Source organism: Hypoxylon fragiforme, assembly GCF_022984875.1.
Source record: "Hypoxylon fragiforme strain CBS 206.31 chromosome Unknown GGS25scaffold_1, whole genome shotgun sequence".
Taxonomy (NCBI): Eukaryota; Fungi; Ascomycota; class Sordariomycetes; order Xylariales; family Hypoxylaceae; genus Hypoxylon; species Hypoxylon fragiforme.
In genome coordinates, this window is record NW_026054756.1 from 4,566,742 (window position 1) to 4,591,001 (window position 24,260).

At 50.8% G+C, this 24,260-nt stretch overlaps 5 protein-coding genes across 5 annotated transcripts; 3 read left to right on the forward strand and 2 right to left on the reverse strand.

The window, feature by feature from the left end:
• Positions 1-1,980: 1,980 nt before the first annotated feature.
• Positions 1,981-6,279, forward strand: GGS25DRAFT_65794 (plasma membrane calcium-transporting ATPase). Its single transcript, XM_049265940.1, has 2 exons — positions 1,981-2,147; positions 2,347-6,279. Exon 2 carries the CDS (start codon positions 2,434-2,436, stop codon positions 6,004-6,006), a length of 3,573 nt encoding a protein of 1,190 aa, XP_049122122.1. The 5' UTR covers positions 1,981-2,147; positions 2,347-2,433; the 3' UTR covers positions 6,007-6,279.
• A 3,344-nt stretch (positions 6,280-9,623) lies between these two features.
• Positions 9,624-13,187, forward strand: GGS25DRAFT_527875 (uncharacterized protein; the record flags this gene model as incomplete). The annotated part of the gene is made up of 2 exons (XM_049265128.1): positions 9,624-10,376; positions 10,452-13,187. 2 exons carry the CDS (start codon positions 9,624-9,626, stop codon positions 13,185-13,187), a joined length of 3,489 nt encoding a protein of 1,162 aa, XP_049122123.1.
• Positions 13,188-13,707: 520 nt separating this feature from the next.
• Positions 13,708-16,237, forward strand: GGS25DRAFT_527876 (amidase signature domain-containing protein; the record flags this gene model as incomplete). The annotated part of the gene is made up of 3 exons (XM_049265129.1): positions 13,708-14,005; positions 14,083-14,420; positions 14,582-16,237. 3 exons carry the CDS (start codon positions 13,708-13,710, stop codon positions 16,235-16,237), a joined length of 2,292 nt encoding a protein of 763 aa, XP_049122124.1.
• Positions 16,238-19,243: 3,006 nt separating this feature from the next.
• GGS25DRAFT_473141 (uncharacterized protein) lies at positions 19,244-20,612 on the reverse strand (the record flags this gene model as incomplete). Its single annotated transcript, XM_049259514.1, has 1 exon — positions 19,244-20,612. A coding segment is annotated over one exon (838 nt), but the record flags the coding sequence as incomplete, so codon positions are not given.
• A 1,355-nt stretch (positions 20,613-21,967) lies between these two features.
• On the reverse strand, positions 21,968-24,079 carry GGS25DRAFT_65843 (uncharacterized protein). The gene is made up of 2 exons (XM_049265941.1): positions 23,233-24,079; positions 21,968-23,174 (listed from the first exon to the last, which is right to left on the reverse strand). The coding sequence occupies exons 1-2, from the start codon at positions 23,665-23,667 to the stop codon at positions 22,089-22,091; spliced, it is 1,521 nt and encodes a 506-aa protein (XP_049122126.1). The 5' UTR covers positions 23,668-24,079; the 3' UTR covers positions 21,968-22,088.
• Between the last annotated feature and the right edge of the window lie 181 nt (positions 24,080-24,260).

Sequence of the window (24,260 nt, forward strand, 5' to 3'; positions counted from 1 at the left end):
ATGAGAGAATAATGTACGCCTATAATTACCTAGGGTCGGTATTATATCCCATTTTGCCATTAACGCCATGCCTGTCCTCGTATCAGATGCAATGCCTGAGTATGGTAATTGTTCTAACCGACTGGATTATCTGATCCGACGTAAGGGATATGATACCCACATGCATGGTGAGGTTAATGACGATCCTTCCCGAGTCAGCCTTGAGGAAGTTGACGTTATCACGAAAAACGAATCCTAATTTTCTTACCAACTGTCTAGGGAAGTTGGTTCCAACGGCTTAAAAGTCTCATGGCTCATTATCTCCCTAGTAGTTAGGCATGCACACAGAGTTTCTATGCATGATTCTCATTACTTGAGCCGCAAAGGTACATTTTCAACATCCAGTTTGTCGTTGCTTGAAGGATTGTGAAGTTCGCAGATGAGATGAAAATGCCTTGCATACCGCCAAGGTGTTGATCAGACAAGTTTGAACTTGCTCGTGATTGTCTGTGTAGGACCATTTCGAAGATGCGCTTCACGACGTACGATTTCACAACTGCGAAAAAGTCTTCGCTTATGTCATGTTTAATTCCTGTTTCAATTCACGTATCTATGTAGCCAAGGATTTGAAATGTGCTCGGCGGCGAGTTAGTAACATTTAAGAGGTCTTGGAAGATGGCTGTGTCCCTAGTGTTGGAATAGATATATATCTAAAGTGTTTAGCCTGTCTATCAATCTTGACAACACAACACCGTGAACGGTGACCCAGTAACTTGGAATTTATCAATGTTGTTGGCAATGAGATGACTATCTCAAACATGCAACATTTATTTCATTCAATTCATCCAATGTATGAATGTATGTAATATTGGTTGCACGTGCTTATTATCATTGTACTATATTCAGTACCTATAGCCAACTTCTTTTATTACATTGATTAATGTGAGCGCGCAATACATAGTAATTAAATCAGCGCGAATTTCGGAAACGAATCGCGAATTGAACGTTTAAAGTAACATTAGGATCTAGATCGAATAGATTGATTGACCACAAATATCAAATATAAATACATAGATACTTATTTACATCTTTAGATCTACATATTGCTCTGACCACATATCCAGGTTCCATACTAGGTACCTAGGTAAGTAAGTCTATATTGTATACAAAGTACAATACATAGAAAGTGTACATCCTTGATACTACATGGACTTACATAGACTAAATATATTGAAGATTGAGGCGATTGGTTGTTGTATCTACACAGCCTCACTCGGCGCCCCTCTTTGGCGCGAACTGAGGAACATGAGAAGAAAAAAAGGGAAAAAAAGGAAAAAAAGGAAAAAAACTGAATGATTCTCCTGCCCGTCATGGTTAAATCCTATTTCATTCCAGGTTCCAAGAATCCAAGTTGACCGGTGTTTGTTGTAGATGCTTGTTTAGTTTCATGTATTGGTTGTAATGTCAACGTCTTGGTTTTGTGTCTAGCACCGAAACTCCTCTTCCTCTAACCCCTTCTTTTCCTTCCAACCGGCTTAAGGTACCAAGCCTTGGCTGTTTGACGCCGAACTTCATTGTAGAAATTGAATGACGAGATCATGCCTTTTATTTTCGATTGAACGAGAGCGGCCTCCAATTCAATCATATCCAAATTTGCCTCCACCCTCTATTGACAACAAGAAGCCTAACACTGCGCCCTATCTGCCTCGTCATTTCCAAGACACGTTAGACGGGGGGCTATGCTGAATTTTAGGCAATTTTTTGCTTTGGACTTTCTCAACCTCAACTAACTGATTTCTTCTAAATCTTGTCGTCTATTCATTATTAGTTATCCAACTTCCATTTTCTACATTTCTACATACATATCATACCATAACGCTCGGCATATAGGAAAACGTCACGATACTACTATCACTGCTACTGCATGATACTCCCCTGCTAGATCCACAACTAGGTATACTGGGTATATACTCCATAGTAGTCCATACCACTCCATACCTCAACCCTGGCAGATGCGATAATTGGCATTCTTATCTCGGCCGACGCTTGGTGTTTCTCCTCTTTGCACAGCCTACGTGATTCAGCGGTAGCAATCCAGCTATTTCTCTGGGCAGACGGTAAACGTGTCGGACACTCGTCCTCCCGCCTCTTCGAAAGTGGGAATTACGGTAAGGCTCGACAGCATTTGCCTCGCCCGTGCCCTCCCTCATTATCTAAGCCCTCTTCCATATGCTTCATATGCTTTAACTACACCGAGGCATCCCACTCACAGCCCGGGTCATATTTTACTTATATCCTCCTGCGATAGTTCTTCTTGTAGTTGATCTTCATGAATGAACACCTCGGCCTAGAATGATATACATATAGAACTCACCATTTGTACTACAACGACACTCACACCAACACAATAACACAAACGACTTTAACATTAACATTAACAACAACGACATCATCATGGCGAGCGGCAACCTTGCGCCGCCGACCCTGGCGATAGACACAACCCGCTCCCGCCCTCGGAGCGACACCAATGAAACCCGAGCCCTTACACCCGGGTCCATCATGTCTAACACATCTAACATATCGAATCCATTTTTAACACCAGCCCACTCGAACCCATTTTCCACACCAGCTTTATCAGACTGCGGATCCAGTGTATTAACAGTAGACCCCGAAGCCGCTCTGCGCCCCGACCCGGGCACGGAAGCCGATTTCGAGGTGACGAACAACCCGTTCGCCTTTAGCCCGGGCCAATTAAACAAACTCCAGAACCCCAAATCCATCGCCGCGCTCCGCGCCCTGGGTGGGCTGACCGGGATAGCGCGGGGCCTGCAGTCGGACGTCAACGCTGGCCTGAGCGTCGACGAGACCGCAGTTCGCTCGTCTATTACGTTTGAGCAGGCCGTAAGGAGGACGTCGGATAAATTCTTTGAGACGCCTGAACGGGCGGCGGATTCTGGGGCCGACACCTCTTCTTTCACGGATCGGATACGCGTGTTTGGGAAAAACGTGCTCCCCGCGAAGAAGGCGACGCCGATATGGACGCTTATGTGGAACGCGTACAACGACAAAGTTATCATTTTATTATCTGTAGCTGCAGTTATCTCTTTAGCCCTCGGTCTTTACGAAACCTTTGGAACGGTACCCGAAGAAGGGGACCCTCCGTCTATCGATTGGGTGGAGGGCGTCGCCATTATCATCGCTATTCTTATCGTCACCCTGGTAGGGTCGCTCAACGATTGGCAAAAGGAGCGGGCATTTGTTAGGCTTAACGCGAAGAAGGAAGATCGGGAAATCAAGGTAATCCGCTCTGGCAAATCATACATGATCAATGTCCACGATATCCTCGTCGGCGATGTCCTGCACCTCGAGCCCGGCGACCTGGTCCCCGTGGACGGGATCTACATCAGCGGCCACGACCTGAAGTGCGACGAATCCTCGGCTACCGGAGAATCAGACGCCATCAAGAAGACGCCAGGTGAGCAGGTCATGACGTTACTCGAGTCGAACGGCAGCACGAAGAATCTCGACCCGTTTATCATCTCGGGCTCCAAGGTCCTCGAGGGCATGGGCACATTCCTCTGCACCTCGGTCGGTGTGAACTCGAGCTTCGGCAAGATCATGATGTCCGTCCGTACCGAAATCGAAGCCACCCCGCTGCAGAAGAAGCTCGAGAGACTAGCCGTCGCGATCGCCAAACTAGGTGGTGGCGCCGCCGTCCTCCTGTTCTTCGTCCTACTGTTCCGCTTCCTCGGCGGTCTTTCCACAGACGTTCGAAGCCCCTCAGCCAAGGCCTCCGCCTTCCTGGACATCCTCATCGTCGCCGTAACCATCATCGTCGTAGCCGTGCCTGAAGGTCTACCCCTAGCCGTAACCCTAGCGCTAGCCTTCGCCACGACCCGCCTCCTCAAGGAGAACAACCTCGTGCGCGTCCTCCGCGCCTGCGAAACAATGGGCAACGCCACGACCATCTGCTCCGACAAAACCGGCACGCTCACCACGAACAAGATGACCGTCGTCGCCGGCACCTTCGGCTCTTCCAGCTTCGCCAAGCCCGACACCACCAGCAGCGAGAAACCCTCCACGTCCCAGCCCGTCCCGCAATGGGCCGCCTCCCTCTCGCAGAAGACGAAGGACGCCATCATCCAGTCGATCGCGATCAACTCGACGGCCTTCGAGGGCGAGGAGAACGGGCAGTTCACGTACATCGGGTCGAAGACCGAGACGGCGCTGCTGCACCTCGCGCGCGACCACCTGGGGATGCAGTCGCTGGCCGAGATCCACGCGAACGAGACGGCGGTGCAGAAGATGCCGTTCGACTCCGGCAAGAAGTGCATGGGCGCCGTCATCAAGCTGCGCGACGGCACCGGGTACAGGCTCCTGGTGAAAGGCGCCTCCGAGATCCTCCTGGGCTACTGCAGCGACAAGGCGGACATCCACTCGCTCGAGGCGAGCCCGCTGACGAGCGAGGACCGCAAGGGGCTGACGGCGACGATCGACGCGTACGCGAAGGGCTCGCTGAGGACGATCGGCATCGTGTACAGGGACTTCCCGCAGTGGCCCCCCGCGGGCGCGGAGCTGGAGGACGAGCACGTGAAGTTCGAGGCCGTGCTGAAAGACCTCGTCTGGCTTGGGCTGGTGGGCATCCAGGACCCCGTGCGCCCCGGCGTTCCCGAGGCTGTTGCGAAGGCGCAGCATGCTGGTGTGGTGGTGCGCATGGTGACGGGCGACAATGCCGTCACGGCGCAGGCCATTGCGACGGAGTGTGGAATTTACACCGAAGGTGGCCTCATCATGGAAGGGCCCGAGTTCAGACGGTTGAGCGAGGCGGAGATGGACGCGCGGCTGCCGAAGCTGCAGGTTCTTGCGCGCTCGTCGCCCGAGGACAAGAGGATCTTGGTCGCGAGGTTAAAGGCGCTGGGTGAGACGGTGGCGGTTACAGGCGACGGCACGAACGACGCGCCCGCCTTGAAAACGGCGGATGTTGGGTTTTCGATGGGCATCTGCGGAACCGAGGTCGCGAAGGAGGCGTCGGAGATCGTGCTGATGGACGACAACTTCGCGTCGATCCTGACGGCGCTCAAATGGGGGCGCGCGGTCAACGACTCCGTGCAGAAGTTCCTGCAGTTCCAGATCACCGTCAACATCACCGCCGTCCTTCTCGCCTTCGTGTCCGCCGTCGCCGACCCTGAGATGCACTCCGTGCTCACGGCCGTGCAGCTGCTGTGGGTCAACCTCATCATGGACACCTTCGCCGCACTGGCGCTCGCCACCGACCCGCCGACCGAGAAAGTCCTCGACCGCAAGCCGCAGCCCAAGAGCGCTCCCCTCATCACCACCAACATGTGGAAGATGATCACGGGGCAGGCGATCTTCCAGCTAATCGTGACCTTCGTGCTCCACTTCGCCGGCGCGTCGATCCTGGGCTACGACCCGGAGGACGAGACGCGCAAGACGGAGCTCAACACGATGGTGTTCAACACGTTCGTGTGGATGCAGATCTTCAACGAGTTCAACAACCGCCGCCTCGACAACAAGTTCAACATCTTCGAGGGCGTCCACCGCAACCAGTTCTTCATCGTCATCAACTGCATCATGGTCGGCGCCCAGATCGCCATCGTCTTCGTCGGCGGCACCGCCTTCGAGATCAAGGCCATCGACGGCACGCAGTGGGCCATCTGTCTCGTCGCCGCCGCCGTCTGCCTGCCCTGGGCCATCGTCGTGCGCCTCTTCCCCGACGAGCTGTTCGCCAAGATCGCCGCGGTGGTCGGCGCCCCCGTTGTCGTCGCGTTCCGGTTCCTGGCTAAGGTCGGCGGAAAGATCAGCGGGGCATGCGGCAGAATGTGGAGGCGGATGAGACCTGCGAAGCAAGCTTCTGGAGAAGAAGAAGAAGAAGAGGTCGAGCAGATGTCGGAGAAGAAGCAGAGCGAGGCCGCGCCCGAGATCGTGGTCTCGGGTGATGGCGTTTTTGGTGGCAATTCGACGAACCCGGAAATCCAAATAGAGGACCTGGAGCAAGGTCGTCGGTAGAGATTTCTTTTGTCAGTTTTTTTTTTTTTTATGTCGTAATGCGGTAATGGAGATATGTCTGTACAATAGGCAGCAGCCCGGTAAACAGCAATTGGGATGCGGAGGGTATACGGTATATATACAGGATAGATAGAGGTATCGCGCTTATAAGCCACGGAATTGTATTTTAGATATTTATTAGGTACGCAACAATGTGCGCCAATGAAAAAAAAAAAACTTGTCAGAAGTATTGTTTATACAGAAATGGAAATTTCATGAAGCATTAGCCAATGACTTGAGGTTGCTCGTGATTTGCTATATGATAACATGCCGCTACACCAGAAGGTGAATGGCTCGTCTTTCACTAACTATTTCTAACCTATATCAGTATATTTGGTAGATATCATCCTCAATTACAACTTTGCTTACCGATGTTGGTACAATAGGAAGGCTGGGGAATTTTATCTATAGTTGAGGGCAATATCGATGGAATACTAAATGTAACTGATCTAATGGTCTATGGTCTAAAGTCTGGAATAGAAGAGATATCAATATCATCTACCTAGTACGTAATCTAGCAATGGCTTCGATTTCCATGGGAGGGAATGACTGTATAATTGAAGTTGGGTGATAGTAGATCATCATCAAGGATTGTATCATCGCTGAACTAAATTTCCCGCGATACTACAACTTCGTAACTCTGTAGCTTTAAAATCTATATATATCATACATTGATTTGTGCCAAATAGAAGTGAGTCGTATACGTGTGTGGCGAGGTCCTTGCGCGGCAACCTATCACCAGATATACTCATAAGCAAGAGACACTTAATGAGCGATCAATCATTCACCTTTTGGCATAACGGTATGTTCTGGCACCTATATAGCTGTAGCTATGCGTTCTATTGGGAGATAATAGGTAATACGGATATTTTTCTATTCTCAGAGGTTCATAATCGCAATGTGATAAAATCCACCGGCTCCCAGTAACGGATGTTGGAAGCATATATACGTATTTTATATTAGTTCTAAATAGGACAATGATTCTGGTCCTATTCGGAGAGCAAGAAATCAACGGAGCTTGAGTCTACAGATTATTACTAATTAAATTAAATCTACATGTTCGATATCCAATATGGTGGCACTTAGAGTTATGGTATATCATCATATTGCGAGTGCTTGACGAGACGATTTTTCCTGTCCAGGAATTTTGGTCGTCGCTGTCGTATGATAGACAAACGGTTTACAAATATTTTCAGTACTATGAGGCATTGTTAACTTGGATAACCTATTGCCGGAAGATCGGGTTACAAGACGTTGATTATTTCTACATCAGAACTATAAACCTTTACCATTATACACGAAAAGACTGTAATGTCGATGGATGATAGAAGATAATGATATATTAGATATCACTCCCTGGAGAACTCATACATATGATGCGAAGAACCCTCGTGGGAGGTTAGAAAGGCAAGCGTGGAGAGCTAACAGTGACTACAATACGAATTCCTATCTCTCAGTTTTCGAATGGGAGACATCACGGGGGTATTCACTGGCATATGAGAATGGCAGCCTGTAATTAATAAACTTATTTCCAAAGGTCTATTCCTACTACTCCCTAGCATCTGCTCTACGTATGAAAAATATCACAGGAAACTCCATTAACATATGAGGATGGGGGAATCTATTCAATACAACTATTTCTGACGGTCTATGCTGGCAGTGACGAAGCCAAAGTCCACGTAGGAATCCATACGACAACACAGGTCTGAGGCGCAGGACGCCTGCGCAAGTGGTCTAGGTTAGTCATGGGCGCCATATTTCTTTAGGGCTACCTAAGGGTAGGGTACATAGTGCCGCAGTGGAAGCTAGCAAGTAAACACTCCAGGAATATACGGGCATAGCCCTGAAGGCGACAACACGAGCAGTTCAGGTGGCTTAGTTCCCCAGTGCGCGTTGTAGGTTAGCTTATGTAATTCGTACACTCACGCGCTAAACCGAAAATGGACGGATTTGGTCAATCAACATACATGTGCGTAGGTACCGTCCTATTCCGAATTTGGAATTAAAAAATGAATCGAAATATACAATGGTACATTTGACAATTCGAATAACTATATTCAATTATTTTCGAGGTGGAAAAAAAGGCATAAAACTGGACAGTGCGCACTGGGGTACAGGGCAGGTGCGGGTTGAAACGTTAATACCTGATGTGGAAGGTGGGTCCTCAGATCGGCCAATCACAGCGTAGTAGATCGGATGCCAAGGCTTTTTTTCAACCTCATTCCTTAATGTCCCTAAGCCAAGTCACGGAATTTTTATAGAAGAAAGGTACAATGGCAATTATGTTTGCTCAGGTAGATGGGATGGAATTACTACAGCACTAAATGATTTTTTTTAGGCACTTGCTGAGCGCTGTATTATGTTGATAGCACGGGAATCTCGTAGGCGTAGGTGGCTATTATACAGATAATTGACAGGTTATTGCCGTTCTGAAGGGAACTTCTACTGATGGGTTCTAAAACTTCCATCATGAACGGGCTGATGGCTTGTCCATGGAAATACTTTTCTTCTAGGCAATTGTAGCTGTCTAGATTAGGTATATGTGTGGTCATTCTTGCCGTAAATAATATAGCACTTTCATCCCATCTTCTGACAGTTTTTTAGTGGTAGGCAAACAACTAACCTAGGTGACTTCTATTCAGGTTTGTGTGCTATGGAAGGAACAACTTAGATCAGTGATACATAAATCTGGTGGACTTAGAGTCATCTCAGTTACTATTAAGTCCCTAATGTTGTAGCTGCTAGGTATTGTTAGTGATAATTTGGGGCGGACAGGTACAATAAGTGTGCTGTAGTTGATGTCACGTACCTATCATATAAGTAAGACTTTTCCCTATCTTTGTAGGAGACATTGGCCTGAATTCTCAGGCTCAACTTTAGAGCAGCTGATCCTGAATGGTGCGCAATGGTGCGTACAGTGGTAACTGCAATGAAAAGACAATGGAATATCCTAATCGAGCAAATTAAAATAAAAATCACAATGGTAAGAAACAGAATTTTGGCATTTTTGTGCCAGAAGTAGTAAGTGCCTTTCGTCTGATCTTCTATGCGGGCTCTCATTGGCCGAAAAATAAAAAATAAACGCACTGTAGTCGAAAAATCAGTAAATCGAGCGACGGTAACCTTAGAGATCAGGGTAAAATCAGAGGTACCTGCCATTGTACCACGGCAACCACCAAAAACCTGCTCAATCAGACCCCACAGCTCGAACCTGAGGCATCAATCGAAAAACTATATAAACTCCCAGACCTTCGACAAATTTCAAACTTCTTTCTTTCTTTCCTCTTCAAGTACGTCAGACCAATTTATTCAGTGATACCTGTTTTTCAAACAGCCGTTCCAGCATTAAAGCAATTCGTCCACGTATCTATCGCGCTCATCGATCTTAGGATCGATTGATTTTATCGACGTAACTCCGGTTACCAATTACTATCGTAGCTTCGGTTACTTATTTTATTTATCCCTTTACCTTCTTCCCGACTTACCCCCCTTCTTTTATTCTCTCCCTTTTCTAAACACCGACTAATTATCACCCTTCTTTTATTTCTCTTTATTTTATCCGGCGAGCATCAGTAACAATGTTCGCCTATACGCTGATTATGCCCCTGCTCCTGGCACTAGATGCCTTACTTACCTACACCGTTCCTATTCCAGCGACCATTACGTCGCTTATGCCCCTCGATACGAGTATGGGCCTACCGGTCGGTCTTATCATCGGCCTTACTATGATCTGGTATCTAGATGAACCAGAAGATCGCCACCCAGGCGACTATATCCTTGCGCTCGTTGCCAATGCCGTCGCAGCGATGTGGGTCAAGGGTATCTTTGGCGGCGAGATCTCGCAAGAGATCTATGGTGTTGTTCTGATGTGCGCCTGCCGATATTTCAGTGACCCCAAGTACCCGGCCACCCACATCGTTGCGGCGACTATGATCGCGCAAAAGATGATTAAAGAAGATGGAGTTTTGCTGTCCGTCGATGCAGTATTGGTATTGGCCTTCTTCTTCTTGCCCCTCGCCGAGATGGTCGCGTGGGCCACCACGACAATTACTCACACTTCCATCGCAGCGCTTCGCCTGTTTCCTCGCCTTTGCCGTTATGGCATTGGTCTCGGCGTCCGCGTTCGCGACACTGTCATGTCCAAATGGCAGTGGCTCGCTCATTGCCTGGCGCGTCCTACGATGGTAGACGCATGCACTCAAACAGCTCAGAGTGCAGCCACTGAGCAATCGCAGCTGGTCGTGTCCAGCATGTTTACGGTGGCCTGTGTCGTGCCATCTCCGGAAAAAGAAGTTGAGCCCCCGAGAAAAACGCGCATGAAGAAGTCTGAGGTAAGCATCAATCCCTCAACCCCTTTTTACTGACCTTTGACTTGCCAAGATAATTTGCTAACTTGTATCTTATAGTACCTACGAAAGAAGTATTTGATGCCGAAACGTCCTCTGGCTGGAATTCGGGATTCGCTGCGAGATGAAGAACCTCCTATTACCCGACCCATGGAGATGCCAGATGTTCCTCTGCCAGCCAGCTCTTCAACTACCCACGAGTCTAATGTTCCGGAGATTGGTGCCGAACATCTCGTCGATGAGCCCAAGGCAAGAACTGACCGTCCAGAGAGCGCCCAAGACACGGATCGTACCGTCGAGGCGGTTCCTGAGTCCCAAGAGCCCGTCACACTCTTGGATCAGACTCTCGAGCCATCTCTGTCTCCCGCTGAGTCCTCCGCCCTAGCCCCAGCGGTCCCGGTTCCAGCCATGACGTTTCAAGAGTACCTGCGCACTCCAGGCTGGAGCTTTGAAGAGGCGGCCGTACTATTCGGCCTAGTCGATATGGAACTCGTCGACGAAGATAGCCCAGCCGACGAGACCCGCCCAGCCGACGATAACAACGCGAACGACGAAGAAGACGAGAATGACGCCGCGAACGACGACGCGAGCGAGAACGATGAAGCCGGCGAGAATGAGGAGGATGCCGGGGAAGCCGACCTGTTCCCTCCTACCAACGATGCCGCCGAAGAAGAGAGTAAGGAAGAGGAGGAGGAGCTCAGTGAAGCCAACGTTGCCGAAGAAGTAAAATCTTCCGCGGAGGCCGAACCATTCCCTCCTACCAATGCCGCCGCCGCCGACAACAACACGAACGATACCGTTGAAGTCGCACCTCTTCCCCTCCCAACAGCCGAAGACGCACATGCTACCGTCGAGGCTTCATCGTTTGCCGACCTAGCACGAGAATCAAGCTTTACTTTCTCGATGCCAACCAGCCAATTTGCCCAAGACGCGGGTCTTACCGTCGAGGCAATCCCGACAAGACTCGCCATTGCCCGAGACGAAGACAATGCCGTCGAGGCAACCCCACCGCTTGTTCCTCTACCGATGCTCATTGCCCAACTAGCCAGACAGACCGCTTTTCCGTTTGGAGCGACGGCTCCCACAGCTGCCGAAGACGCTGGTCGCGTTGCTGAGGCTCCTTTCTTCGCCGAAGACGCGGATCGTACCGCCGAGGCAAGTCAGGTTGCTGAGGACGCAATGGATCCCGTCCAGGCAGCTCCAATGTACCAAGAGCCCACCGCAGGAGAAGCCGGTCTCGCCGACGCAGACGAGCCGATCACATTGGACAATTTGCATCCAGAGGAACTCGACCTGGTGGGGTACGAGTTTCAGATGCCAACGTACAGTGCCCAAGCCGAGGGCAATGCCACCGAGAATCCCAACCAGGCCTACGATTCTCTGGAGCCCGCCGCCGCCCAGCCCATCGACTTTGAGAACGTCGATTTTTCCTTGCCCGCTGGAAACGCCGCAGGGACAGAGATGGACCTATCGGGGCCCGAAACGAGTGGAGCAGAGGTTCCCAGTTTGAGTGAGTTTGCCAGCGAGATGGACATGATTGTCAACGATGCTCCTCAGCTGGGACAGTTGTCCGAGGGGTTTTACTCTTCGGCGACTGCCTTTGAGCAACAGATGGCCCAATTCGCAAACGAGTTGGATTACGCCGCCGCACAGGCGCAGCCTGACGCTCAAGGACCGAACTCTACGAGTGCCGCGCTACCTGGTCCCGAGCCCGAGGCACCAGCACCAGAACCAGTACAAGCCCAAGAAGACTGGGCCCCGGCACAGGCAGCAACAGAAGCACAAGTACAGGCACAGGCACAAGAGGCACAAGAAGCACAAATCCAGGCACCAGTTCAGCAAGCCAACGACGAAATGAACTGGTTGGCGGAGAGTGAGGCAAATGCGCCACGCCCTTTCCAGTTCACGGGCAGTTCGGAAAGGAACTCTGAGACGCCTTCGCAAGCGCAGCCAATCGAAGAGTTCCGGCCCGTTCTGCCCAGACTGGCGCAGTCGATCAACACCGAGGTGAGCATGGAGGATGCCCCTTCGGGGGTGTCTCAACCAGCAACTCCCGCTGGGCTGTTCGTAGGAACACCCATGGAGGTTTCGACGCCCATGACTCCCTCCCCTCGACGATTGCTCACTCCCGTCAGACCATCTCACGCAACACCACTGGCCAACACCAACAACCGACAAGCCCAACTCGCGGCCCCTGTCCCGGCAACGGCCGCCGCACCTGAACCGTCAACCCCACAGGTGCGCACGCCTGCGCCGGTCCTCGACAGCGGGACCCTTCGGACGCCCACTTCGGCAGACCGCCCCGCCTTCGACATCATTCCCGCCAAATGGATCCTGGAGTCAAAGCCCAAGAGCACGTACACGATACCTCTTGCGGGAACCAGAGGGGAATCGAAGTTGAAGGGGAGGCCAGTGCCGACGTCCAAGGGGGGCCGCCAGCGCCAGACCGACGAGATGATCGCCAAGGAGAAGCAGAGACTGGCGTGGGAAGAGGCGTCTTGGAATGACTATCACAAGCCTCTCCACAACCCGGTGGTCGACGGTGAGCTGGACGAGCAGAAGCTCCTCGCCGTAATGGCAAGGCTGGACCAATTGGATGCCGAGTACCGGGCATCCATGGCCAGCCTCAACGAGGAGGTGACTGCCCGGCGAACCGCAGAGACCAGGAGGTACTTTGACGAGAAGCTCCGACGCGACGCGGAGCGGTTCCAGGCGAGGCAGAAGCAGAGGCCGGCAGCCAACCCCTTCCTAGCGAAGAAGCCGGCGAAGAAGCAGCCTCCACCCGCGAAGAAGTGATCTATCGGTCACTTCTTCCGGGTATGAGGCTTCCTTCATTTTTTTTTCTCTCTCTCTCTGCGAAGCCAAGCCGAAGAACCGGACTCCTTCCGCGCAAGACCTCTCTCCCATGTCCAGTTCTCTTTTATTATTTTTATTTTATTACGATTGTTTTTCCCCTCCGAACTCCTCACGAACTCTAAACGTCATGGACTATACCAGAATGCCGAAGATACCGAAGTCCTAGACCATGTTCCCCCTATTTATTTATTTTTCCTTTCTCTTTTCTCTCTCTATCTCTCTCTCTCTACCTTATATTACCATCATCTATCTCGCTCAACCTCCTTCATAACCAACCATATTTCCGACGAAGTTCTTTTTCCGACTAATTTATTGTCCCCCCCTCTTTTCCGACCGCCTCGACCCGAGTGGCAAGGGTCTTGAGCGCCAACTTCGTCTTTTACGATTTTTATATTACGACATTAAGAGGGATCCGGACTCGAGTGGCAAGAGTCCGGAAGAGCAAGAATAAAGAACAACGATGATGCGAGAGATTTCACCCGAACCCGAACCCGACCCGACCCCACGACCTCCTATACCATACACTATACCGATACGAGTTGGAGAGTCAGACTTCGCCTTGGGAGCAGAAGTCGATGTTGCGATGACAGATTGTTTTTTTCCGCAGCAGTTACTACAGGGTCCAGGAAGATATATACCTGCGACGGTCTTTTGGGGGTGCGACACAGAGAGTTTTTGTTTTGGGGACACGCTATTGAGAAAGAAGATATTTGAGGAGTTCGGAGGGGATGAAGTTTGGACGAAAGACTTTCTTGAAAGTAGGTTCTTTTCCTTTCTCCTTTTCCATTCTACACATCCCCTTTACGAGCTGGAATGCTGACAAAATTATATTTAGTTGTTATTATTCAGTGTGATAAGATTCAGTGTGATGAGACCGACGAAGTTACGATGTCCAGGCAGTCCAAGAATGATTCTAGGTTACGAACGATGTCAAGGCAGTCCCAGATTGATTCCAGATTACGAACGATGTCTAGGCAGTCCAAGAATGATTCAGGATTACGAGTACTTGAAACGAGGGGAAACCGAGTACCAGCCGGGCCTTACCTAGTCGACCGAGCGACGAGAAGAGTTTACAGTGTTTTCAAGCTGTATGAGGACAAGAACAACGCCTTCGTCCGAGGAGCTCTTCCTGTTGCTGGAACCAAGAGATTTACATGGTTCAATCGCGACGATGTGAGGTCTTACCGTCGCGCTCACACACGCACACACAAGAACACACACAAGAAAGCCCACCATTGACATTTCGCAGCCAGCCTCTCCTACAGCAGCCAAGCCAGCCATCACTACCAAGATCATCATCGAGCAACGTTTCTGTCGACTGACTATCATCACAGCGCATACCGGTGCCGTCCAAGCTATACAGTCCGCGGCCGAACGAACAATTTCCACTACGAGGTATGCGATTTGGAGTCAAGGATTCGATCGATGTTGCTGGCTTGGAAACAGGATGTGGGAGCAAGGACTACCAGGAATTCTATCCACCGAAGAAATCAAGTGCTCCTTTTATCGACCAGTTACTATCTGCTGGAGCCATCCTGGTGGGGAAAATGCGATGCTGTCAATGGTGCGATGGGCAGGATCCCCTCGAGCGGCTCGAAGAGGTTACGCCGACCAACCCTCGAGGGGATACCTACCAGAAGCCTTCGTCATCGAGTTCAGGCTCTGCTACAGGAGCTGCCAGTTATTCGTGGCTGGACTTCACTATCGGAACCGACACGGGCGGTTCGATAAGGCATCCCGCGGGAGTAAACGGCCTCTTTGGGGTGAGGCCTTCCCACGGGATTGTCAGAAGTTCAGGCCTAGTGTGCTCCCAATACTTGGATACCGCCGGTGTATTTGCTCGGTCTGCTCAAATACTCAGAGCTGTGAGCATGACCATCATGAGCAATCAACAACAAGAAAAACCAACAACAACCAACTGGAAGGCAAGCGACGAAAAGAATAAGGGGAACACCAAATTCAAGCTTCTCTACGCGACCCAGTCCACCGACGATTCGGACCCATGCGAGACACCAAAGTTCTTTTCGCAAGAGGGAAAAGGTCCAGAATCGAATACACCAGCGGGACAACTGATCGAACAATTCATCACAAGTATTGAGGAGCACCTAGCCTGTATCCGGCACGAAACTAACATCTACGAGCTGTGGCGTGACACTCACCCACAGGGCACTCCTGAGAGCCTGACCGAGGCCACCGACACGATGTACCAAGACATCGTGTACCACGAACTTTCACACGGGACTGTGGGACCGTTTGTACGAGATTACCGGGCCGCCAACGAGAACGCGAACAGAAACCAGAACAACCAAAACAACTTGGGCTTCGATCGAACAACAACTACTACTACTACTACAACTCCGTTCATTGAACCAATCACCAAACTCCGCCTAGACTATGGCAAAAGCGTTTCTGGCACCCGGTACGAGAGAGCAGTTGGAAGACTGAAAGAATACGGTGCTTGGGTCAACGAAGTACTACTACCTTCACCTTCACCTTCACCGCCCTCCACTTGCGCACCTCCTTCTTCCGAACTCTGCTCCTCGACATCAAGTACAAACGCCCGCAGTCCCGTCCCTATATTGGTATGCCCACTAACCTGGGGCCGACCGTCCTACCGGGACGAAGTCGCGAGACGTCCAACAAGCACAACCGCAGAAACAACAACAAACCAGCCCGACACCCCGAGCACCAACACCAGCACCACCATCTTCTGGCCCGGCTTTTCGATCCACTCGATCAGCTACAGCTCGGGGTGTCCCGACGTCTCGGTACCCATCGGGGAAGTGAAGTTCCGGCCTCGGATCAGCTCAGCGAGCTCGATGACGAGGGCTTCCACCAACACAGACGAGTCCCGTCTCCCGGTGGCCGTCTCCATGCTGGCGCCCCGGGGATGCGACGAGCACTTGCTGCAACTGCTGCACGACTTGGAGACGAAGGGGGTTCTGAGGGAGGTGGAGTGTGGGGAAAGGCTTTGGGCCGATGGGAGATGAGGAGGGAAAACAAAACAAAAAAAAAAAAAAAAAAAAAAAAGAGTCAGGAGTAAGAGAAGGGTCGGACGTTGGAGATGTGATGGTGATGGTTATGGTGATGGGGCAATCTGAGTTCACATGCCAGCATAAACTGCAGCATTTCCTTTTTCTGCAAGCATAAACTGCTGCAATGAATTCCTTTTCGATGAAGCTAAGTTATCATTTGTTGCTTGAATCGTCGTTGCTAATGTTTCCCCCCCAATCTCTCTAGAAGAACCGAACGTCTTTACTTTGCGAAGCCCGCAAGTGTTTTTTTCTATACCAACCTCTGGTGTCTGCATAAACTGCAGCTCACCCAACACTTGCGGAGAACCAACACACACACGGGCAAGGGAACAAAGACCCAGTTATGACGCCCCAGCAAACCCCCCCAGCGGCAGAGAAAGCATTCCGCCGAGCCGTCCCTTCGGGGGCAGGTCTCTCCGGTCTTGCGATCTTGAGTCCTGGGCTGGTCTAGGGACCGGACTGGCGCACGCCCGCGGGCTGCTGCCCTCCGGGTACTCAGGTTTCTGGTGGAAGGAGCATGCCGACGCAGAGCCAATGAAGTTCTCCAGCTGCTTGAAGTCCTGGGTCGCTTGGGGACTTGTCGAGAGCCTTTATGGGGATCGACGAGCCCCGATTGTCCCTTCGCCCTTGGGCCGGAGATCGGGGTTTTCAGCCTAAGTGAAGCTGGCCCTGGTACTCTGCGCCCGGAGGCCGTTGGAGAGACTGCGGTGGCCTTTGTTTTGCTGCCGGGTACCCACGGAATTTTCCTCACACACCCCCGGGGTCAAGGGAGATCGAGTTTGGTAGCCTTGAAGCTCCTCGGTACTTTGCCGCCCCTAGGACGTGGAACGGAGATTGAGATGACCGCTGAAGTTGTCCAGTACACACGTCCTCCCCCCCTGGCACGCGGGATTGCAGCTGCCCTCGAAGGCGCTGCGGTACCTCGCTGCCCCAGGTCCGTGGAGAGACCGCGATGACACTCGTTGTCCGGTACACACGCTACCTTTAGATAGGGGGGGCTTTGTCGAGGGAGGCGGGGATTAGCTCAGGACGGCGTCCCCTCACCTCACTGGTGTCCGCATAAACTGCGGGCAGCAACCTCGGCAACTTGGTTCTTACTTCGCAAAGGCCGCAAGATGTCAATTATTGACATTGGCAAAAGACTTCGGTTTGGATAGAAAGAGAAGGGGGAAGGGGAGGAGATGGGAAAGGGAAAAAGGGAAGGGAGAAGAAGAAGAAAAGGAAACGAAAAAGGAAAAGGAAAAGGAAGCCATCATCAGAGTCAAAGAAGCTCTAAAAGGCACTCAGATCCCACTCACATTGAACACTACATCACTCACCATCACCATCACATCACACACATCCACGCCGACCCAGGTAGGAAGCAAGGACAAAAGAGTTTTACTACTGATCTCACCAGCCAACACCACCAACTGCCACAGAGATCCTCACCACACAAACCCACAAGCAAATCTACGACGACAACCACACAGTCGTAGTGGTAGTACTACTCACCTCCTGCCTTCCTACCTCTCTCCTCCTCCACTCGACCCTACCAACCAACCAACCAACCAACCCCTTGCCAACCAACGAACCTTGCCTACTATCTGTCTCCTAATAAGCGATTAAGATCAATTCTCCGAGGCAGCCGACCAACAAACAAACAAACAAACACACAACAACCAACTTGGCCTGACACTTTCAAGAAGTTCCGTGAAAGTGTGAAGTCGTCTCTACATACATAACCCGGTATCTCGAGATGGATTAGCTACCTAGGTACCTAGATACCTAGCAAGGCTAGGCTAGGCTAGGAAGAGGGAATTAGGAATAGGGGTTTGGGCTTGGGCTTGGGCTTGGGCTTGGGGTTTTTGGTACCTACTGGTATTGATTGGGGTTGACACAGACCGCGCGGCACACGCATAAATTGCCAAGTGTGCCCTGGGTGAACTACTCTATATAGTTAGTTATCAAGTTCCCTGGTCTAACTATTTGACCTTTGATGATTGTGACTTGTGACTTGTGACTTGTTTTCGGAGCCCTGATGCCTAAAGTAGTAGTTTATAACCAATGTCTAACAACTAACTTTGGTCACTTCGTAGCTTCGTAACCGCGTAGATCGACTGTCTTGTTCCCGTCGTAGAGTCCTCGTAGGGACTATACGGGCAGTGGTAGAGTAGGTAATGGGCTAAGAATTGAGTAACCCAGGTTGTCCGGATGTCGTAGTAGGCCTAATACTTGACTTTGTAGCTTCGTAGACTTAACTGTCTTGTCCCATTGTAGATTCGTCGTAGGTTGGCGGCTGGGTTGATAGGTAAATCAGTAAAGGGGAAAGGATGTGCCGGCCTACGTAACTAGTAGTAAATACATCCACGTCGTCGTAGTGAGCCTGATATCCAACCTCATAACCTCATAGCCTCGCAAATCGACTATCTCGCCCTGTCGTAGATTACCCGCAGAGGCTGCCGAGGTGCCGTGGTAGCTTACCTATCTAGTTCAAACGTGCCCACCTATCCATCCATCCAACTAGTAACAAACACATCTAGATCGTACTTATTGAAATGCTATCCTAAGCGGGGGGGGGGAGTCAAGAGGTGACCGAACCATCTATCAAGTAAGCAGCTAACCCAAAGACCACAGCCCGGGCGCGAAGTTAGAGATAAAGATCCCCGCGCAACAACGATCTCGTTCTGTCTGCGACCTCTAGGTTCCGCCTGGTGAAACAGCCAGATACAGATTGTGAATCTAGAGCAGAGCAGAGCAGAGCAAGAGCCCCCCGTTTCTACAAACAGTAGTTGGCCCGGACGAGAATGTATTTATACTGGCTCACTTAGGTAGGTAGGCATGCTCAACCACTACCTACTCGGTAATAGTGTAGAAGGGGGTCAAGTACTCAAATCACATTCTCTTCATCTCTTTGGGGGGGGGTCTTCTTAACACGGGCACGTAGAAAGCTTGGTAGCAGAAACAACATAAAACAGAAAATAGGGGCAATCTGTAGGATTATCGTTGGGTATATTTATCTCGTAGGTACCTACTCTATCTCGTACTCTGTAGCTCGGCTTAACCAAGTCCGACCTTTCATCCAGCCAGCACCCCATAAAGCATTCTCGTAAAGTATATTCATAAAGCATACACACCTGGGCACACATGCTGTACCATACCAAAAACGTGTAACGTATGACGTACTCCGCATAACATATCGGCACTCCCATCAAGGACCATCGAGGCATCATATCGTATCGTTTGGCCATCACCATCGTCATTCTCATCCAACCCCCTTACCGAACCCAACCAAAAATTTAAAATAACCGTGAAGAGGAGAGCCGATCCAGGAAACAATTACAAGTGCAAGTGAATCCATACCCAAACCCAAATCCAAGCCCAAACCACCTAACCTAGGTATAACGCCATCATCCATCGTCCTCGCTTTCGTTACCCCCTCATCAATCAATCTAGTATCCGTATTTCTCCTTTTTTTTTCTTCTTTTCTTTTCTTTTCTTTTCTGTCTTCGTTTACCAACCCCCCGGGCTATGATGACCATGATGCCCATGATGCCCGTGGTGGCTGTGATGCCCGTGGTGTCCATGATGCCCCGAGTGACTCGAATGCCCGGAGTGCGAACCCCCATGATGCGAAGGCGACTGCTGCCCATACCCGTAGCCCGCCGGCGCATACTGCGGCTGTGCATACCCATATCCTCCCTGCGCATACTGCGGCTGCCCATGCCCATGCCCATGCCCATGCCCACTAACATGACCATCATGCCTCTTCTGCATCCTCCCCTCAATCATATTCGCCGCCACCGCACCCACCGCACTCCCCAGCAACGTACCCAGCTTCCCCTTCCCCAACTTATTCCCCAGCAGCCCGCCCGCTCCGCCACCAAGCAACGTCGCGCCTAGCCCTCTTTCGCCGTCCTCGCCTTCGCCACTCTGCGGATGGTTCGGATCGTGCTGGTACTGCTGCTGCTGCGGCGACTGTGCACCCGCGGAGTGGGGACGCCCGCCATCATACGGCGAGGCGCCAGGGCGCTGGTGCTTCTCGTCCGGGTAGGGCGGCGGCGGGTATCCGGCATCCGAGTGTGCGGAGCCGGGCCGTGCGTACTGGGACTGCGCGGGGTAGGGCGCGAGATAGTTGTTTTGTTGCCCTGCTGGCGACGGGGCGTAGGTGGATTGCGATGGGTACGGCGAATGGGATGCGCCGTTCGCGTAGGTGGGCTGTGGGGGGTACGGGGAGTGGGATGGGGAGGGGGCGTATTGGGATTGAGATGGGTATGGGGAGGGGCTGTTGTTGTAGTTCTGGGGATAGCCACCGCCGTTGTTGTTTCCGTAGTAGTCTGCGGCTGACATCTTGGAAGACTTGTATTGTAAGTCGTGGAATGGGTATGTTATCAATCGTCTGGGTTCGTCTAGGTTAGAGGTGGAAGCAATGAAGCTATAGATGTATAGATATTGAATCTTGAATCTTCTTTATTGTAAGATCTTTAGGTCGGGTACAACTGTTGTATGTAGATAGTTATGTTCAATAGCAGACGAAGTTGTAGAAAGCGAATTCGAAATTCAAAAAAAAAAAAAAGAAGAATCCCAAGTAATCTACGAACAAAGAGGAATCCTTCCAAACTTTATATATCAGTGACTGCCCAGGTGGCTTATATGTACTTCGCGTCCTTCGCATTCCTCGCATAGAGTAATACATGTACGGAGTGATTATCATACAAATTAGTCACAAGACTCCAGAAGGATGGACCTGACCTGCGTGCGTCGAGGCGGAGCTGTTTTTGCCGTTTTGCCCGTTTTGTATCTGTACCACCTCTATCTGTCTGCCTGTGTAACCACCAACATCCCTACCTCCGTAGCATCACATCACCGCAAACGCAAACTTTATGCCGATTCGCTCAGTGGCTTTAGCGTAATTTAGTGGCTTGCAAATGCTGTAGAAGGAAAAGAACGCCTTGGCGCACGAGGTCACTCGCATCCGAGACTAGGGCGGGCTGCCCAGTGCCCAGCCCACACTGCAAGTGAATAAAACATTGGACTGCGCCTCATTAGATTATGTACACACATAAAAGTACGTACTAACTATGTAACTATGTAAGCATTGCCCCTGATGAGGCTACATGCTATGCAACATATGTCAACGGTTAATGTTCTCTCGCTGCTTCCGGCAACTCCCCAACGACAAGCTGACGACACGAACTGGTGGGGAAATTCGTCACTGTCAATGTCACTGTTCCCTTTCCTCGGCACCTAAACCCCGGGCATAACACCTCTATGATAAATGTAACTTGTAGATATTGGCATTAAACGTTCAACAGGCTTTATGCTATGTAGGTTGCTGTAGGTAAGTAGGTAGGCATATGTGGTATATGCAGGTGCTAGATTCGTGCTTGGACAGTAAGTAGATATAGATACATATAGATGGTAGATGGAGATTTTAAGATTATCGGCGGTTATATACCTCACACATGAGTCGGACGCATGCTTCCCATTGCTAAGGCTGATCTGTTCAGGGCCAGACAAGCCAACTCCCACGAAAAAAACATATACATCGCAAAAAGGAATTAGCCTCCCCGTCATCATGCTCATGAATCTCCCATAAATGCAACCCGTTGCTCCTGTGAGTCCCAATGTCGTTTCAAGGAAAACCACTCAATGCATCATGATCGTGAAATGCAAGGCCGAACAGAAATTAGACCGTTCCGTGATGGCTAAATCTCGGACAATATATATACGTACGCATGCAACACAACCGACAAAAGAAAAATACATTTCCATGTTCGCTCAACTCTGTCGCCAACCACAGCCACGGCGTCCATGGAAATCCACATCAAACTCCCATCATAGGTCCACTTCTTCTTCTTTGCGGAAGGGAAATCTCACTCTCTGAATCAGAGCTATCATCCGCAGCTACCCGATCCAGCATCCGTTCAATCTCATCCCCCCGAAGCGCTGTTCTAGGTCGAGCTGACCCACCCAGACCTGCAGGGATAGACATCGAAGGCCTGGAAATAGACCCGTTCATCGTTCGACGGCGAGGTGTTCCCCTAGCATGCGGCGACCCATGTGGATCTTCCATTTCCATCCCACCGCCATAATTGCCCGGTGATTTCTCGAATCCAACCCGTTTGCCCTGAGGCACAGGGTGCTGCTGCTGCTGCGGCCGTGCTGTGGGCAAACTCTTACGTGCCGGACCGCTCATCTCTGCTCCGGCTCCTAATCGTGAGGTAGGAAGAGCAGTCCGACCTCCGTTTCGCGGTTGTGGCTGCGACGGTTGGACCGATTGCGAGGGTTGTGATGAAGGAAATGCATGCTTGACATTTGCCGAGTTACCGGGACTACTCATAAACATCAACGTCTCCAGCGCTTCCTGCTCTCGGACATTCTGATGCGGGGAAAATAATATAGGGTCAACATTAGAGGTCCTCATGGCCCCTTGGCTTGGTGTGCTCTGCAGCGGGCTAGGTTGGGCAGGAGTGTGAGGAGAAGGATGATGGGGGTGGGATAGATAGGCTGGAGCGAATCTTGCGTTGGAACTGCGGCGCGCATGACCTTGGCCGGACTGGCGCGGCTGTATAGGGGCCGGTGGAGCCAGAGTCGGTACTTGAGAGACGGGTGAAGTCAATGTCAGGGGTTTGCTATTGCCATCTCTCCAAAACGACTCGTAGGTGCGGCTGTGGGATGGATGATACAGCGTAGGGCTAGTAACATTGCTTGAAGCTCTTTGCCGCCCAGAAACTGCAGGGACTCGAGGACTGGCAGACGCTCCTTGTCTCCCATGCAACGTTGAGGTACTAGAGGTGGGGGAAGCAACTTGGGAAGCCAGCGACTCCACCTCGTCAATAGAATGTCCTTGCCAACCGTTGTTGACCTTGACCATTGCGTAAGACAACTTGGTTCTTAATTCTGCGGATAGCTGTTGTAACATATTTAGCAGCTTTCCTGAAGACGCGTCATGAGTAACGGCGAAATACCTCTCCAATGCGACTGCTAGTCGTAGATGCCATGCTCACAGTGCTAGTATTTCTAGAATGGCCACGACGGACTGGTGATACATTTGAGGCAGTTCTCGTGTGCTTCACCACGCCGTCGGCCATTCTCTTCCTTGATTGGCCGCCATTTATTGTATTATCATCAACATCAACCATCTTCTGCTGCGCCGCGGCAGCCTGAGACAGCTGCAGCAAATGAGATTCCTGACTAGAGGCATGGCTATTTCCAAGTCCATTGCTACCCTCGCTGTCGCTCTCGGGCGGTGTAAAAATGCGATTGGTCTCGTTCGAAGCCGTAGTATCTTGTGAACCATTGCTAGAATAGTTGAGAAGCTGGTTCTGGCTATTGGAAAAGCTTGGAGGCTGTATAGGGGGGTCTAGTCCTGGGAGGACACCCGTGCTACTTATTTGCGACATGGTCTAATGTATTCGCTAGATTAGATGCTTAGAGGGTTAAAAGAAACGCTGTAGCCCAGACGCGGGATACTCGCGTCGACTTGGACTTTATAATAATGCCAATGGTAAATTGAGTAGCCTATTTGGCGACAGATAAATAGCAATAGATAGAATGATAGGCTTGAAACAGCCAACTTTGGAGCGGAGTTGGTTGCTGTTGAAACGTGTTGGTTTCGAGGTTATTGGGTTTGAAGATGCTGATCTTGCTTAGCGAGTTGTACGCGTTGTGTCGCCGCCAGATGCCCGATCTCGCGCGGGATCATAGGTAATTAAAAAAATGATGTGTTATTTTCGAATTACGGCAGAGTCGCGTCAGATCAAAATCCAGGTGATTAGCACTTGAGGTAACCCCAACACATAGGCGAGATGACAAAGTACTGTTTCGTAGAATTACGACCGTAGGTGGAATAGATTGATATTCAGTGAGTTCGTCCGTCCGTCAAGTTGGTCAATAGTAAGAACTAGAATGATTGTGGGAGGTATGAGGTTTGAGGTCTGAGGTTTAAGGATTGAGGCGTGGTGGGTGGTGGGCAAGTGGGTTAGGTGGGAAGTGG

What these genes read in the sequence shown, in the direction of transcription:
- GGS25DRAFT_65843 (XM_049265941.1), bottom strand. Translation starts at nt 23,667, where the DNA reads ATGTCGCAAATAAGTAGCACGGGTGTCCTCCCAGGACTAGACCCCCCT. An exon ending in CTAGCAGTCGCATTGGAGAG is followed by an intron (nt 23,175 to 23,232) that starts GTATTTCGCCGT and finishes ATGTTACAACAG; the next exon opens with CTATCCGCAGAATTAAGAAC.
- GGS25DRAFT_65794 (XM_049265940.1), top strand. Translation starts at nt 2,434, where the DNA reads ATGGCGAGCGGCAACCTTGCGCCGCCGACCCTGGCGATAGACACAACC.